Raw genomic sequence first — 16,826 nt, 5'->3', positions numbered from 1 at the left:
CCTTAAATATTTTCTGCAGAGCATTGTATGACTGGTAAGAGCAATTACCAGTAAATGCTGCACTTCATTCATGTTGCGCCTCCATTCTTGGTTTTTGCAGTATATACAAGTTTGACTAACTTGGAACCATTGTCAAAACTAATCCATCAGCACAAGAATGACTTCATGTCACATTCACATGTGGGAATCTTGTGATTTAGGCTACATTTTAGAAATTTTATCATCCTGAATAAAACCAGATATCATGACTTTGGCTCTTTTTCGCTGTTTTCTCTGTTTTTAAATTTTTTCTTCATCTTGTTCTGGTACTATTCTTCACTTTGCTTATTTCATAATTTCTCCTTCATCAACCCATTCCATCTCTCCACCCTCTTATGCTCCACGCTCTGTTCTGTTATGTTATCTCGCTCTGTCTGTGTTTTTGCCCATATGTCCTTCTTTCTCTTCCCATCTCCACCGACACTTTTTGTTTAGGTTCTGCAGCAGCAACAGCATGAACGTGAGAAACAACTTGTTCTACAGCGGGAGCAGCTGGCTCAGCAGAAGTCCCAGCTAGATCAGATCCAGTCTTTACAGCAGCAGCTCCAGCAGCAGCTTGAAGAGCAGAAGAGACAGAAAACCGCTGCTGTCACCCAGATCATGCAGGTGGGGGTGGGGTGGGGTTAATGAAAAACATTGGTAGCTGGCTCTTAAGCTGTGTATGCATGTGACACTCTGCATTCAGACAGATATGTGTACCTTTTTATCTTGAAGGAATGTGTTTGTGAAGTGCAGCTACACAACCTTGTCGTTCTGATTTGAATCACTGCTTTATAGCAATATTAAAACCCCATGGTTTTTTTGTACAGCTGGATGGACAGCCGCTGCACCCCTACGCAGACTCTCATATGGGCTCCCGTTCTCTGCCCAACTCCTCGTCAGAGATGTGCCTGAGGAGCCAGGAGGAGCAAATGGAGGCCAGGACCAACATGAGAAAACACAGCTCCATGAGCAGACTGACTAGAGATAGCTTGGATGGAGATGGCGTGGTGTTCTACGGCTCCCCCCGCAGGATTGTGGATAGCTGTGTGCAGACTGACGATGAAGATGGCGAGGAGAGGTAAACAGTGTGTGAGTGTATGGAGTGACGGGGAAAGAGGAGGGGTGTAAGAGGTGAAACTGTGTGTATATAGGCAAAGGTTATTTTAATAGCCTTGCAATTTACTTCACGTGTCTGTAATTAAATTTAAGACCCAAGGAGAAACAGGTTTTATTAATATTTTATGAATAATACCATGTAGAATAAATCAATCACTTGAAGGAAAGGTTGGAACAATACTATATACAGTAGCATACTAACATAAAAAAGTTCACACTCAAAAAGGATGAGGATAAATGTTTGTGTTAACAATTTATATTCATAGCACTTTATTGCATTGTAGTTATCACTTTTTCATACCCTATATTGCCAGTAGATTTACAAAATTACTTGACAGCAACCTAAATATAGTTCTTTATTTTTTGTTTTTCGTGTATTTTCTCCATCGCCAGGTACATGATGCGTCATCGCACCAGGAGGCGTGGTCGCAGCGTTGACTGCTCTGTCCAGACAGATGATGACGAGGACAAGGCTGAGACAGAGCATCCGGTCCGCCGAAGGCGCTCGCGTTTCTCAAGGCACTCTGAGTCCAGTGCAGCTGGCAGCAGCACTGCCACTACAGCCACCTTAGCTACTGATACCAAAACTGACAAAACTAAGATGGTTTCCTCCAATATTGGCGTTCAGACAATCAGGGAAATGTCTTGCCAGACGGAAGTGGAGCACCTAGGAAGAGTCTCCCCAGCAATCCATGTGACAGTACCAGACCCTAACAAAGTAGAGATTGTGCACTATATCTCTGGACCAGAGCGAACTCAAAAAGGACAATCTCTAGCTTGCCAGACTGATCCAGAAGCCCAGTCACAGGGAGTTGTAGCTCCACAGCTAAGTGTACCAACCACAGTCAGTCCATATTCGTCCTCTGCCGGTACTGGCACACAACAGTCAGGTTCTGACCTTCTCACCCAGCAACGCCAGCAGCAGATTGCCGCAAATGCTGCCAAATTTGAGCGCCGACGTCCTGACCCACTCGACATTAATTACCAGCCTCACAACCATCTCCACAATGAATCGATCTCCAGCATCATTCGCCAGCAGCAAACAGCCCCCAAATCTCCACAAGTCCTCTACTCTCCGGTCTCTCCGGTGTCCCCTCACCGCCTCATAGAGACTTCTCTGTCAAGCGAGCGACTGAACAAGGCCCATGTAACACCTCAGCAGAAGTCCTACACAGCCGAATCTCCCCAGCGACACCCCTCTGTGCCCCGACCCATCAAGAGCACTCAGAGGTCAATGTCAGATCCCAAGTCTCTAAGCCCCACCACAGATGAGCACACGAAGGCCAGGTTGTCCCTGTATCAACAACAAGCACTTCAGAACCAGGTAAAGCCATTCAAACCATGGTGATATACACTAAAAGCCATTGAAATTTATAGTTAATGATGTTATTCAGATGGATACAGTCTAGATAACCACTAATATCACTGGATATTGTTAAAAAGTACAAATTTTATAGGAAAAATGACAGCACTGGTTAACTTTCACACAAAATTATCTAAAATTTTGTCAAAGTTTTAGTTGAAAAGAAAGTGGGATGAACATTAAATCCTGTTATTTTAACTTTATAGCTGAAAATAAAGCAATGCACAGATGGTGATTCTGTATGCAAAGGTTACAGTAGTATCCAAAAGATGTAAAGTTTGTCTTATTATTTATTACTTTTCATATGTTACATCCTTCATGCTACATTCATATTTTAATTCAGAGTGAAGAGATTTATAAGCCGCATATAAAACAGTAAAATCAAATGATAGACTAAAACAGTGGAAAAATATTTTTAACAATTAATAAATAAATTGGTACATTTTAAACTCCTGCAGCGGGCCAGTTAGCACATTTAATAACGTTGCTCTCAACAACAGGCTCAGTTTTATATTGTTTATTTGAGTCAAAACCTAGCAAGGGCATTAATACTGAATGGCCTCTGTGTAACTTTGAAACCATTTCTTTCATTCGATGTTGCCCTTGTTTTCATTTTCTGAGTGCTATGAATGTTTCATGTGGATGCTATGATGAGTAATTCCCTTTGTTAGATTATTTTTCAGATTTTGTTATTGTTTTGTAGTTTTACGACCTCATCTTCTGTTTGAAACCAGTAACACCTCAGCAGTAGCTGGCATGCAAAGTCAAAATGTGCTCTATTATTGAGGTCTCTTGAGTTACTCTGGGCCTTGATTTTAAAAACTGATAAAGAGCCTAGCAGCTTGCCCACAAACTAACTAAATTTGATCAAACTACAAAACTTCAGTTTATCTCCGACTAAATTTATAAAGGTCTATGCTGTTTCAACAATTTACATATTATGGTAAATGGACTGGTTTTATATAGCGCTTCTCTACTCTACCTGAACACTGAAAGCACTTTATACAACATGCCTCATTCACCAATTCAGACCCATTCATACAAGCACATTTTTGTTCTATGCCCTAAGTGCTTTCTGCCTAACATTCACACACATTCACACTCCAGTCGATGCCTGACCTGCTCTACCTCCTGAGCTACAGCCACCCCTATTATTTACTGGGGTTTGAAGAGTAAAAAACAAAAACATTAAGCCATAATTGTGACCCATTCTGTGTATTTAAACTGTTTCAATGGTAACAGAAACTCCCTTGCTCGCATAGCAGGAGCAATAACTCTTTTAAATGGACATTACATACTTACCTATATTGTCTCAACAACCATACCTGAAAATCAATTAACAACAATAGCTTAGGGAATTAATTAATGCCACCACAAAACACTGTGCTACAATATGACAGTATAATGGTTGTCTGGAAAAAAAATAGAATTAAAAAAAGGACCAATAAAACATATGTGAACAGTCACATTTGATACAGATGCTACTAGAATGTTCGTGCACAGACTGTAGACTAGTAGATCTCAGGACTGTTTTGTGCTTAAGTGCAATTACTTAAGAATGCTTTAGTGTACATTATGTTCATTTGAAGTTTATGTTACGTTACTAATAGCAGCTCAGACTGAAACAGTATTTTAACTCTTCTGTTTCAGCCAAATTGTCCTAACAATGACAGCTGGTGTCAATGAGTGTAAAATCTACCCTAGTAAAGCCAAAGACACACACCCTAATACCCTAAGAACAACTCTTCACCTCTCAATTTTCAACCAACTTTCAACTCTGTTGAAATGTGGCAAAGATGTTACTTAACTTGTTTTGGGTAACAACAACTACCCATCCGGTTTTCCCTGGGTGAGAGTTATTGTTTGTTTGTTTTTTTAATGCTGTGATGTATGGTTGAGGTCAGAAGTTTACATATGCTAGTCATGGATTTATGCAAATGTATAAGTTGGGGCTTTTATTGATTTTGTTGAATTCAGTAAAATGATTATACATCATACATCTTTCACGATTTTAGAGAACAAGAATTGGACTGAAAATTGAAAAGTATATATACACCCCCAGTAATATTTGGTTGAATCTTCCTCAGTTGGTTGCATCATGACTGCATGTTTTTTTAACCTTCAACAAGCTTCTGACATAATTCTGGCTGGATATCTGACCACTTTTCTCTTGCAGAATTAGAATAGTTTATTTAATTTGGTTGGTTTCTTGGCATGGACCCAGTTTCGAAGCATAGTCCAAAAATTTTCAGACATAGGACATACCAGAAGCTTAATGTTAATCAACCATTGAACCATTGGTGAAGTTGAAGAGTTTGGAGGTAGTCCTCCTTCTTCATTATTCCATCCACTTTATGCAATGTACCAGCACAACTGGCAGCAAAACAGCCCCAAAACATGATGCTACCACCACCATGCTTTGCAGTCGGCACTGTTTTCCTAGATCGGAACTCCTGAATTTTACTCGCCCAAACAAACCTGTAGCGATTGCGGCCAAACAGCTCAATCTTTGTCTCGACTCACCCTAAAGCTTTTCTCCAGAAAGGATTTGGAAGTTTCAGTCTTGTTTGAAGGCTAAGATTTTGAAGCAGGGATATTTTCTTTCGCAGTAAGCACTCTCTCAGTTCATAGCGATATTTCCTTTCATTTTCAGGGTGAAGTTTGGGTCTTTGTCTAGATCTTTTGTAGAAAGAGAAAATCCAAAATGACATTCATCCTCTAAAATGTCATTCTGACCCCAACTGTACCTATTTACATATATATATATATGTATGTATGTATATATATATAAAAAAAAAAAAAAAAACACCCAGCACGCCCCTGCGGGCGGTTTATCCTTCAAGCTCGGGTCCTCTACCAGAGGCCTGGGAGCTTGAGGGTCCTGCGCAGTATCTTAGCTGTTCCCAGGACTGCGCTCTTCTGGACAGAGATCTCCGATGTTTTTCCCGGGATCTGCTGGAGCCACTCGCCTAGCTTGGGAGTCACTGCACCTAGTGCTCCGATTACCACGGGGACCACCGTTACCTTCACCCTCCACATCCTCTCGAGCTCTTCTCTGAGCCCTTGGTATTTCTCCAGCTTCTCGTGTTCCTTCTTCCTGATATTGCTGTCATTCGGAACCGCTACATCGATCACTACGGCCGTCTTCTTCTGTTTGTCTACCACCACTATGTCCGGTTGGTTAGCCACCACCATTTTGTCCGTCTGTATCTGGAAGTCCCACAGGATCTTAGCTCGGTCATTCTCCACCACCCTTGGGGGCATCTCCCATTTTGACCTCGGGACTTCTAGGTTATACTCGGCACAGATGTTCCTGTACACTATGCCGGCCACTTGGTTATGGCGTTCCATGTATGCCTTGCCTGCTAGCATCTTGCACCCTGCTGTTATGTGCTGGATAGTCTCTGGGGCATCTTTACACAGCCTGCACCTGGGGTCTTGCCTGGTGTGATAGACCCCAGCCTCTATGGATCTTGTACTCAGAGCTTGTTCTTGTGCTGCCATGATTTGTGCCTCTGTGCTGTCTTTCAGTCCAGCTTTGTCCAGCCACTGGTAGGATTTCTGGATATCAGCCACCTCCTCTATCTGCCGGTGGTACATACCGTGCAGGGGCCTGTCCTTCCATGATGGTTCCTCGTCTCCCTCCTCTTTCTTGGGTTTCTGCTGCCTGAGGTATTCACTGAGCACTCGGTCAGTTGGGGCCATCTTCCCAATGTATTCTTGGATGTTCCTTGTCTCATCCTGGACTGTGGTGCTGACACTCACCAGTCCCCGGCCCCCTTCCTTCCGCTTAGCGTACAGCCTCAGGGTGCTGGACTTGGGGTGAAACCCTCCATGCATGGTCAGGAGCTTTCTTGTCTTTATGTCAGTGGCTTCTATCTCCTCCTTTGGCCAGCTTATTACCCCAGCAGGGTACCTGATCACGGGCAGGGCGTATGTGTTGATGGCCCGGATCTTGTTCTTACCATTCAGCTGACTCCTCAGGACTTGCCTGACCCTCTGCAGGTACTTGGTGGTTGCAGCCTTTCTAGCGGCCTCTTCATGGTTCCCATTTGCCTGCGGGATCCCCAGGTACTTGTAACTGTCCTCTATGTCTGCAATGTTGCCTTCTGGTAGTTCAATCCCCTCAGTTCTGACTACCTTCCCTCTCTTTGTTACCATCCGACTACACTTCTCCAGTCCGAACGACATTCCAATGTCATTGCTGTATAGCCTGGTAGTGTGGATCAGTGAATCGATGTCTCGTTCACTCTTGGCATACAGCTTGATGTCATCCATGTACAGGAGGTGGCTGACAACTGCTCCGTTCCGTAGTCGGTATCCGTAGCCAGTCTTGTTAATGATCTCACTGAGGGGGTTCAGGCCTATGCAGAACAGCAGTGGGGACAGAGCATCTCCTTGGTAGATCCCGCACTTGATGGTAACTTGTGCTATGGGCTTGGAGTTGGCCTCTAGTGTTGTACGCCACATCCCCATTGAGTTCCTGATGAAGGCTCTTAGGGTCCCATTGATCTTGTACAATTCTAGGCATTCCAGTATCCAGCTGTGGGGCATTGAGTCATAGGCCTTCTTGTAATCAATCCAGGCAGTGCACAGGTTGGTCAGTCTGGTCTTGCAGTCTCGGCTGATTGTTCTGTCTACCAGTAGCTGGTGTTTTGCACCTCTGGTATTCTTGCCAATTCCTTTCTGTGTCCCGCTCATGTATTGACCCATGTGCCTGTTCATCTTAGCCGATATGATGCCTGACAGGAGCTTCCATGTAGTACTGAGGCAGGTTATTGGTCGGTAGTTGGAGGGGACCGGTCCCTTCTTGGGGTCCTTGGGGATCAGGACCGTCCGGCCTTCAGTTAGCCATTCCGGGTGTCTTTCGTTAACTAGCAGCTGGTTCATTTGTGCTGCCAGACGCTCGTGGAGTGCAGTCAGCTTCTTCAGCCAGTAGGCGTGAACCATGTCGGGCCCTGGTGCTGTCCAACTCTTCATACTGGAGACCCTTTCTTGGATATCTGCCACTGTGATGGTTACTGGACCCTGTTCAGGGAGGTCGCTGTGGTCTGCCCTCAGAGCCTCTAGCCACTGAGCATTGCCGTTATGGGTTGCATCCTTCTCCCATATGCTCTTCCAGTATTGCTCCGTCTCCAGCCTTGGTGGTGCTGTTCTCTTATTGTTCCCTTGCCACTGAGAGTACACTTTTGCTGGTTCTGTGGAGAACAGCTGGTTTATTCTCCTGCCTTCTATCTCTCTGGTGTACCTCCTCAAGCGGCTGGCCAAGGCTGTGAGTCTTTGCTTGGCAGTTTCCAAGGCCTCAGGTATGGACAACTTGCTGTATTTCTTAGGCACCTTCTTTGTCGCACCTTTCTGCAACTCCGTTAGTTGGCTAACCTCCCTCCGTGCTACTTTGATCTTGCCCTCTAGCCTCCTTCTCCATGGAGGGTACTGCCCCTTGTGGCTGTTCAACTTGTAGCCAAGCATCTCACTGATCACTGCTGCCGTATTGTAGATCAGCTTGTTAGTGTCGGTAATCGTGGTTGTAGGTATTGCCCGTAGTGCTGCATTAACATCATCTAGCAGACCTTCTGAGGGTACTTCACGTAATCTTGGTAATCGGCTACGGGGGATCCAGGTTTCAAGCTTGGCCATGATCCTATTTTTCAGGTCAGTTCCTCTCGCACTCAACGATCCTTCTCCTATCGCACTTGGGGCTATGTACCCAATCTCGGGTGGGGGTGATGATATCTCCCCCCTGACCTGGCGTCCTGACTCCTCCTTGCCGTAGCATTTGTGTTGTACCTCGTCAATCTCTAGCTGTGAGAACAGTCCCTTCTTTCGAATGTTGGAACACTGAGCTACTAGTTGTTTCGCCGTCATTGTGGATGTTGGGTATCGAAGAATCCATAGGTCCCTCATCCTATTCATGTAGCCCCTTCCGCCGGGGTTACTTGCGTAGTAGCATTCCAACAACGCCCTGTTTTCGTCCCTTGCCCACCGATGCCTTCTTGTTCCAGTAGCCCACTTTTCGTCAGGGTGCCCTGGTTCCTCAACACCTGACGCGGACCTTGTTGATCCGGGCGACGTCCGAGCCGGCATGCCTTCATATTTATCTGTCTCGCTCATGTCTGCGGTAGGCTTGCTTAGCATAGGGGGTCTAGCCTTAGGACCCTTACTGGATACAGACGCCCCAGGCAGGAATCGAACTTGCGATCCTCTGTTCCAAAGGCGTGTAGTTTAACCACTACGCTATCCAGCTATATATATAGGCATTCATTATTTCTTTTATATTAGCGTTTCATAAATCATGCTGTCGGGTTTCACCCTCTCGGATAGGTAATTAATTTGAAAGGTAAGAATAAAAGTGTCCTGCCACAGGTTCAGTGTGGCCTGCTTCAAATGAAGGTCAGGTGTGTGCCGTGTGTCATCGTGCTGAAATCAGTCGTCATGTGTGCCAGAAGCTGTGGTTGGATGAAATATGTTCAAATATATATATATATATATATATATATATATATATATATATATATATATATATATATATATATATATCATTGTATTCTTCTGACCCTTTGAAAAGTGTTTCATAGTGTATTTTTCACTGCCTCCATGTTAGGATTGTGAAAATAATAGGTCCCAGAGGGGATTTCTCTTTATGCTTCCGCCTACACACAGACTGAAATGAAAAATAACACACAACACACTATGATCTATTTACAATTTCAATATATGTTTGGTAGGAACAAATGGGATGATATATTATTTACACACAGTATAAAGACAAAGATAAACACAGATTATTTTGATGGTCACATCATTGACTGGTTTTGACAGGGAAGCCCACACAAATTCAGCATTTTATTAATTCAATATTAAGCAGTCAAAATTTACAGCTAAATCAAAAATCAATGATAATCCTAATTTTTATTCTCTATTTTTAGTAGATTTTACAGTGGAAAATTGTAAAAGCCATGGTGGTTCATTTAGCCAGCCTTTAAATCCAACTATATCTTCCAGTATATTCATTTGCTTCATTATACTGTACTTCATATGCCTATTATGTTGGGGTTTTTTGTTATTCCATGGTGCATTCTAAGTAAGAATATAGATTTTAGCATAACAAAACTACATGCTGTCTCCACAACCTTTAATTAAACTTAGGTTGTTTACTGGCCTCATCATTACTAATTATTTTATAAGAATTAAAAAATTATTAAGAAAATATTAAGATAAAGGTATAAATCCCAAAATTCTGAAAATATCAACTCAAAACTGTAAAAACAAAAAAAGAAAGAGAAATTCATTGCATTAGTAGCTATTAAATTAATGGAATACTCTATCACAGTTGCCACTCATTTCACTGTTTTTGTATGTCTGCTAACACAAACTCCACTCTTGTTTCCTGTTGTCTTTGTCCTTTTGTCTATGTGTGTTTCCTTTGTCTCCCTTATATGGCCCTGTTGTTGCGTCCTTTCCTTGTTTCTTCTGTTCTTTGACCCCTTTTTTTCTCTTTTTGAGTTTTTCTTCCTCCCTTCCTCCTCTTCTACTCATATTTTGTGCATGTCATCTCTCCCGCCAACTCTCTCCCTTTACCTATAACCCTGTACATTAATTTATTTTTCTTATTTTATTTTATTTTATTTTACCTTATTTGTTTCCTCAACCCTTTTTACATCTCACTCATCTGCTCTGCTTAATTGCTTCACCTGTTTTTTCATCTATCTTTGCTATTGATTTTCCCCATTATCCATACCTCGCCATGTTCATCTCAAATTCTCACTTACCCCCCCAACACACACGCACCTCCCATTTCTCCATCCCCCATTCCTATTCCATTGATCTTCCTAACCACTGTTATCACACTGATCTCCTCATTCCCCACATCTGATGTTTTACATCACCAATCCCCCCCCCCCCATATTCTTCTCCTCTTCCACTCCTTCCCCCGTCTCTCTTTCTTTCTTTCTCTCTCTTCTGTCTCTCTCTCTCCAGCTGGCAGCCCTACAGCAGAGCTCACTGCTCCGCAAGGTCAAGCGAACCCTGCCTAGCCCTCCTCCAGACGAGACTGTTACATCAGCTCACCTGCCCATGATGACACCAGCCCTCCAACAGGTCTACCTGCCCTCCGTGCCCAGCCTCAAGCCCAGCTCCAGGTCTGGCCTGGCTGCGAAAGCCAGCCTCCTCAAAGACCTCACCCATGAGCTCAAGGCCGTGGAGCAAGAGTCAACCAAGCTGAGAAAGCAGCAAGCTGAACTAGAGGAAGAAGAGAAAGAAATTGATGCTAAGCTGAGATACCTTGAGCTGGGGATCCACCAAAGGAAGGAGACATTGGTCAAGGAGAGGGAGAGAAGGGATATTGCCTACCTGAGGTGTATGGGGGACACCAGGGACTATATGTCTGATAGTGAGTTGAATAACTTACGTTTAGCAGCTGCAGCTGCGTCACATGAGAGTAATGGGCTACTAACAACCAGACCAAGCACCGCCCCTCTCAGCCAGTTCACCAGTGACCTCAACACCGCAGCCCAATACCCACCCACCTCGTCCTTCCTTTCTTGTCAGTACCCCCAAAGCCAACCAGCAGCTCCATCTCAGCAACCAAGTGTACCATACCAGTCTGCAACATTCAACCAGCCTCCCTACCCAACAGTGTCACAGTCACAGGCACTGCCACAACCCACTCCCCTTCAAACCCATGCTCCCCCTCCTGGACCTACCTATCAACCTCAAACCTCATATCCTTCTCACACCTACCCCCAAACTCAGCCCCCATACCCCCAGACAGACATGGGGTTACCAGCTGCACCTCAGCCTCAGCCTCAGCCAGGGCATACAGGTTTTGGGCCAGCACCACCCGGTCAGCCACCATACCCCACCCACAGCTCACCCTATCCCAGCGCTGTGTCCTCCTACCCCAGCCAGACCACACCATACCCTGGTCAGCCCCAAGTTGATATCCTCACAGTTCATCCAGGAAGACCGAGGCAGACTTCATTGGCCGATCTAGAGCACAAGATGCCCACCAACTATGAGACTATTAGCAACCCTACTGTTGTGGTTACCACTACTGCTCAGGATGCTACCTATTCCAGTGGAGCCCCATCCTATGCTCAGTACACTGCAGCAACAACAATGGCAAGCTCGTATGGGCCCTATGGGTCAGCACCGGTGTCCAGCAGCTACGGTGGGTACTCAACAATGCCCCCCAGTACATATGGCCAATATACTTCCACTACCACAAGTTCATATGGCCAGTATACCACAACTACTGCTAATACTTATGGCTACACCACCACCACAGCCAGCTCATATGGACAGTATACTTCCACTGTGTCCAATGCCTACGGGCACTCTGTAGACAGTCCTTCCACCTACAGCACAGCAGATGGGATGTATGGGGCTCCTGGTTTAGAGCAAAACATTCCGAGGAACTACATGATGATAGATGATGTTAGCGAGCTGACGGCAAAAGATGGGCTGGGCACGATGACAGGGGACATGATGCATCATGGCGGCAGTGGGCGTTACCCGGGCGACATCCACAGCCACAGCAGCACCACTGGCACGACGCGTGGGGGAACTGGCAGCTCCTCTTATGGCAGGGCACCCGAGGAGGAAGCAGCGATGCAGGAAGAGCTGTACGACCACCATGGCAGGGGTAAGAGCAGCTACAGGCACGGACCTCTAGGGGGCAGCAGCAGCGCTAGCATGGGTGGGGGATCCCCCTATTTCTATGACTTCGACTACAAACATGGCAGCATCCGCTCTGGGGTACAGAAACCTTCACCGTCCTCCAGAACCCTTCTGGCTCCTGCTGTCATGTCATCCAAGCGCAGCAAGCACAGGAAGCTGGGGAGTATGGAGCAAAAAATCTCCAAGTTTTCCCCGATTGAGGAGGCACGGGATGTGGAGGCAGACCTGGCCTCCTATTCCTCAGTGACAGGTGCGGCTTACCCCTCCTCTCACATTCGAGGACGCCAGCTGATCGAGGATTACGGTTTTAAGAGGAGTGCTTACGACAGTGGCAGTGGCACCACTCATGGTAGTCGATACTATAGTATGACGGTGGATGAGGACGATCGAATTTACTACACCTCCACTGGCCGTTCCCGCTCCACTGGCTACGGCATGGACAAGATCTCAGCCAGGGACTACTCCGGGTATCGCAGCCGATCCTATGAGAGGGACGACCGCTCCTATCGATCTGGCTACAGGGGGCGCCATCCAACCCGACAATACTCTGAAGAGGAGAGTCCCCTGAGTCCTTTGGGGAGGTTCATGGGTTCTGGGCGATCGTCAAGTTTAGGTCCCGACCCGTATGACAGTCACAGCGGTAGATGTAAATACTATTATGGCCATTATGGTTCCAGTCACTCGCTGCCAGATGTTCAAGACCACATAAGGGACCTTCCCCGGACACACGTCTACAAATCGGATGATACATACTTTATAGACGATTATCATTGCGCTGTGTCAGACAGCGAAGGTAATTGTGGGAGATGAAATCCCACACAGTCTCACTACCTTCTACTGCTCCCAACGTTTATCTAAACGTCCCCCACCCACCCAAAGGCTAGACTTAGCAAAGAAAAAGAAAGTAAAAAAGAGACAGATATAGCTGTTGCATGCTAATGTTTTCGTCATCCTGAGAGTCACTCGGAGCTCTCGTATCAGTGGACTGCTATCTGTCTGTCTGCCTGCCTGTCCGTCCTTCCGCCTGTCCGTCCAGTCGTCTGTCTGTTCCAAACTCGCATGGTTCTTCGGCGTGGTCGTTTTCGTCATTCGCTACACTCTGATTCACTTGAAAGGTCTTTGCACGACACAAATGCATTTTTTCTTTACAGGTTTTTATCTTTACTTATGTTTTTACATGTGTTTGGATCTACACTGCAAAACAGTCCCCCCCTATAGGTTTGATATTTATTCCGTCAAAGAGGTGTTATTGTCTCAAATCAGCAATTAAATAGAGGTTGACTGTTTTATATACCTGCTTTGTCTTGCCAGAGCAGTTATACAGTGTCTTAGTGCAGGATATCTGTCCTCCTCTGTCACTGGCTTTTAATTTGAAATGAACACAAAAACAGCAGCCAAAGCAGACAGTTTTGCAGTGTTTGTTTTATTCTGGTAATATTGTCTTGTATTGTGTGAAGTTTACATGTTTTAAGTGTTAAGTGCATGGATGTAAAACTTTTATTTTTATTTTTCTGCCCTTCTTTCTGTGTCTACCCCTACCCACTCTTTTCTTTTGCATGCGGTTGGTCTTCCTCCTGCCTTCTTCCTTCTTTCAGCCTGCATGCCGCTGTCTCCGAACGACATGGAGATTGACTGTGATCTGCTCTCGGTTTCCAAAGCCTACCATCTGGGCCAAGAAGAAACCGACTGGTTTGAGAAGCCACGCTCCAGTTCTCGTCACTACGGTAGCAGCCACTCTGGGAGGAGCCGGCACAGTGTCAAACACACCTACCATGATTATGATGAGCCTCCTGAGGAGGACCTGTGGCCCCAAGATGAGTATGGCCACACAGGGCGACACTCATCATCTCGCGACCACAGACACCATGGCAGTTCTAGCCGCCATTCTTCCTCCTCACGTCATTCAGATGAGCCTAGGTCCTCAAGATCCTCTAAGGGGCACCCCAAAGACCCATCTATGCGCCATGATCCCTCAGGAAGATCTTCATCTACAGGAAGACGTGTTGACTCAAGATCCGGTGGGTACCACTCTTCCGACTACTCCCGCGACTCATCTGGGCATCATCATGGCCAGCGTTCCTCCAGACAGGGCGACCCACACAGGTCTTCACGTAGCAAGTCCCAGGGTCCAGTGGACATGCAGGGGCAGCCACCAGGTACATACGAATGTTGAATCTCTTGTCAAACATGATTAGAGCGCAGTCTTTGTACTTTATACCTCAATGTATAGGTTAATTACAGTGTATTCGAAACCCGTTGACTTAAGTATATTGCAAAATATTGTACAGACTAGAAAGAGTTTATCTAAGTTATTGATTATGTGATTATTGGACTGACTGTTCAATTGATTTATATTTTCTAATTAACTGCACATTTATCTGAGAATTGAAAGCAATTATATATTATTGAATGTTATATTACACACTACGTTATAATGTCATTGTCTTTATAATGAAAGACAATGAAGAAGCAGTAAAAGATGCATCAACTAAAAGTCCTTTTCCTGAGAACAACAGCATTAGATCTCATTCGGATTCTGCTTATGTGGGCGATATAGATTAGACTGAAGTATGTTTCAGTTAGTTTAGTTTAAAATAAAAAAAAACACTTATATTGCTTTTCGCCATAAATCTCAAAACTTTTTCATAATAGCACCTGCACTATTATATATCCCTAACTAATGAAGCTCGTTTCTTGTTTTTAGTGTCTGATCTAATAATGCTGATCCATGAGCTTAACCTTAATACTGAACACATGATTGTGTCACTTTTATAAATGTGTCTTAAAAAATGAAACTACAGCAGGCACTGGAGTTAATACCGTGTTCTTTTTTAAATCATTTAAGTCTTAGGTAGAAGTATTTAATAACCCCTGTTGTTCAGATTGTGTTTGATGCTTTTTTTACACTCATATATTCCCTCAGGGATCAACATTTTCTAATTAACTATATAATATCAGGCACATGTTTTCCAAGAAATGTGCTATCTGCAGGCAGCACCATGGCTGTTTTCTTAGCACTGCAGTCATTAAATCACTGCTTTCATCTATGCTCACAACATTGTTGTGTGTCATCATCTCATGCCTGTGTTTCCTGTCAGTTACTATTACACTGTAATAAAATCTGAAAGTACTTTATAAGAGAAAGCCAGAGTAAGCCGCTTCTTTTATCAGTACATTGTAGTTTTGGTTTTATAAAAGCATAACTTTCTCTGTGGAAGATGGTAGCGGAAATCATCTAACTTGCATAACCGACTTGGAAATGTGTGCACAAGACAAGAAACAGATGACGCAAAGGTCAAAGATGTGTTGACTGAATCCTTTCAGCTGCCAATCATTCCTTCAGTTTTGACAACAGTTACAGGCCTTCAGGCAGTAGCTGCAGAAAAAATCAGTGCTGAATTAATGTCCTGTTTTTTTATTGGCAAGAAGAGTCCATTTTCAAGCAATAGCCACAAACTGTTTATAAAAAAACACCCTTTTTTTCCACTCAGGCTCCTCAAGGTCTGGCAGTGGCTCTGCTAGGGCTCAGGGATCTGCTGGTGGGCCTACGGGATCAGGACGGCAAGGTGGCCCGGGTTCCCAGACAGATGGGGCTCCGGGACAGAGGGCTCAACTCCAGCAGCAAGCCCAGACTTCAGCAACCAGACCAGGGCAGCCCGGTGCCACAACAACCAACAGCTCCCAGCAGCAGCCCCAAGCCCAAGGACAAGGCATGGGCATGGGAATGGGAATGGGAATGGGACAGGGCCAGGCCAAACCGGGGCAGATGGGACCAGCAGGTGGACCCATGGGCCAAGCCAGGCAGACAGGTCCAACAGGAACTACAACATCCACAATTGTGAGTCCAGAAAGAAAAGATGACTCTTCTAAGTAAGGATTTGAGGCTTGTTTTGTTTTCTATTCTGTATGAGGTAAAAATAAAAAATATGCATCTTTCAGTGCACTCAAATGGTTCAATTCACATTTGTATTTGACATTTTGAAGAAAATGTCATAAAAGGATGTTTTTGGTTTTATGAAGTAACATAAGAAGTATTTCATGACCATTACAAAAATATCTTTCAATATTCACATTACATATGCCATCCTACTGCACAGTAACAATTTATTTTGTTTTAGTCCTCCAGCCCTTTCACTTTCAGCTTGTCTCCACTTGTCTCCTTTGCACTCCTCCATCCTCCACTGTCCCTCCACAGTCCCCGAGATAAGAGCTGGTCCTCCTCCCAGTTCAGATAGTATATTGAAATTCTGCCTCGCCTCTGCTGGCAAGTTTTATCTTACACTGTGATTAACAGAGAGGCAGTTGATAACTCAGCGTAGCTGATTCACTGTCTGCTAGATGCTCAAGAAATTCTCACTCATAAAGTCTCTTTGCAAAAATCTATTCTCACCCTGCATTTCCTCCATAATCAGAAATCCATGTCAATCTATTTTTCTAGCTGAAGCAAAAAAATCTCACTCTGACATTTAACCCAAAACCTGAGATAGTTCAGAGATTCTCTTCATTCAATCTTTAGTAAATATATGAATGACTTTCAAGCTCACAAAGCCACTATCACCGTGCCGGTTATTACTACCCCAGAATCATTCATAATGTGCTTTCAGAGCTGAAGGGTGTTCATGATTTTCATTTTGGTACATTAGTATAA

The 16,826-nt window shown here is 44.5% G+C and overlaps 1 protein-coding gene across 6 annotated transcripts in view; it reads left to right on the top strand.

Annotated features, from left to right (window-relative positions):
* bsna (bassoon presynaptic cytomatrix protein a) overlaps positions 1-16,826 on the top strand; it is a 132,769-nt gene that overhangs the window by 96,203 nt on the left and 19,740 nt on the right. For 3 of the 6 annotated variants that reach the window (XM_026154693.1, XM_026154696.1, XM_026154695.1), the window contains exons 5-10: positions 475-645; positions 849-1,099; positions 1,531-2,461; positions 10,478-12,971; positions 13,837-14,334; positions 15,670-16,016. In XM_026154693.1, the coding sequence (XP_026010478.1) occupies positions 475-645; positions 849-1,099; positions 1,531-2,461; positions 10,478-12,971; positions 13,837-14,334; positions 15,670-16,016 (4,692 nt within the window). Of the gene's footprint in view, positions 1-474; positions 646-848; positions 1,100-1,530; positions 2,462-10,477; positions 12,972-13,773; positions 14,335-15,669; positions 16,017-16,826 lie in introns of all 6 variants that reach the window. The other 3 variants (XM_026154698.1, XM_026154697.1, XM_026154694.1) reach the window with 3 other exon arrangements.

This window comes from Astatotilapia calliptera, chromosome 20 (assembly GCF_900246225.1).
Source record: "Astatotilapia calliptera chromosome 20, fAstCal1.2, whole genome shotgun sequence".
In the NCBI taxonomy this organism is placed as follows: Eukaryota; Metazoa; Chordata; class Actinopteri; order Cichliformes; family Cichlidae; genus Astatotilapia; species Astatotilapia calliptera.
The sequence above is the reverse complement of the archived record's forward strand: the minus strand, read 5'-3'. Positions and strand labels throughout refer to the sequence as shown.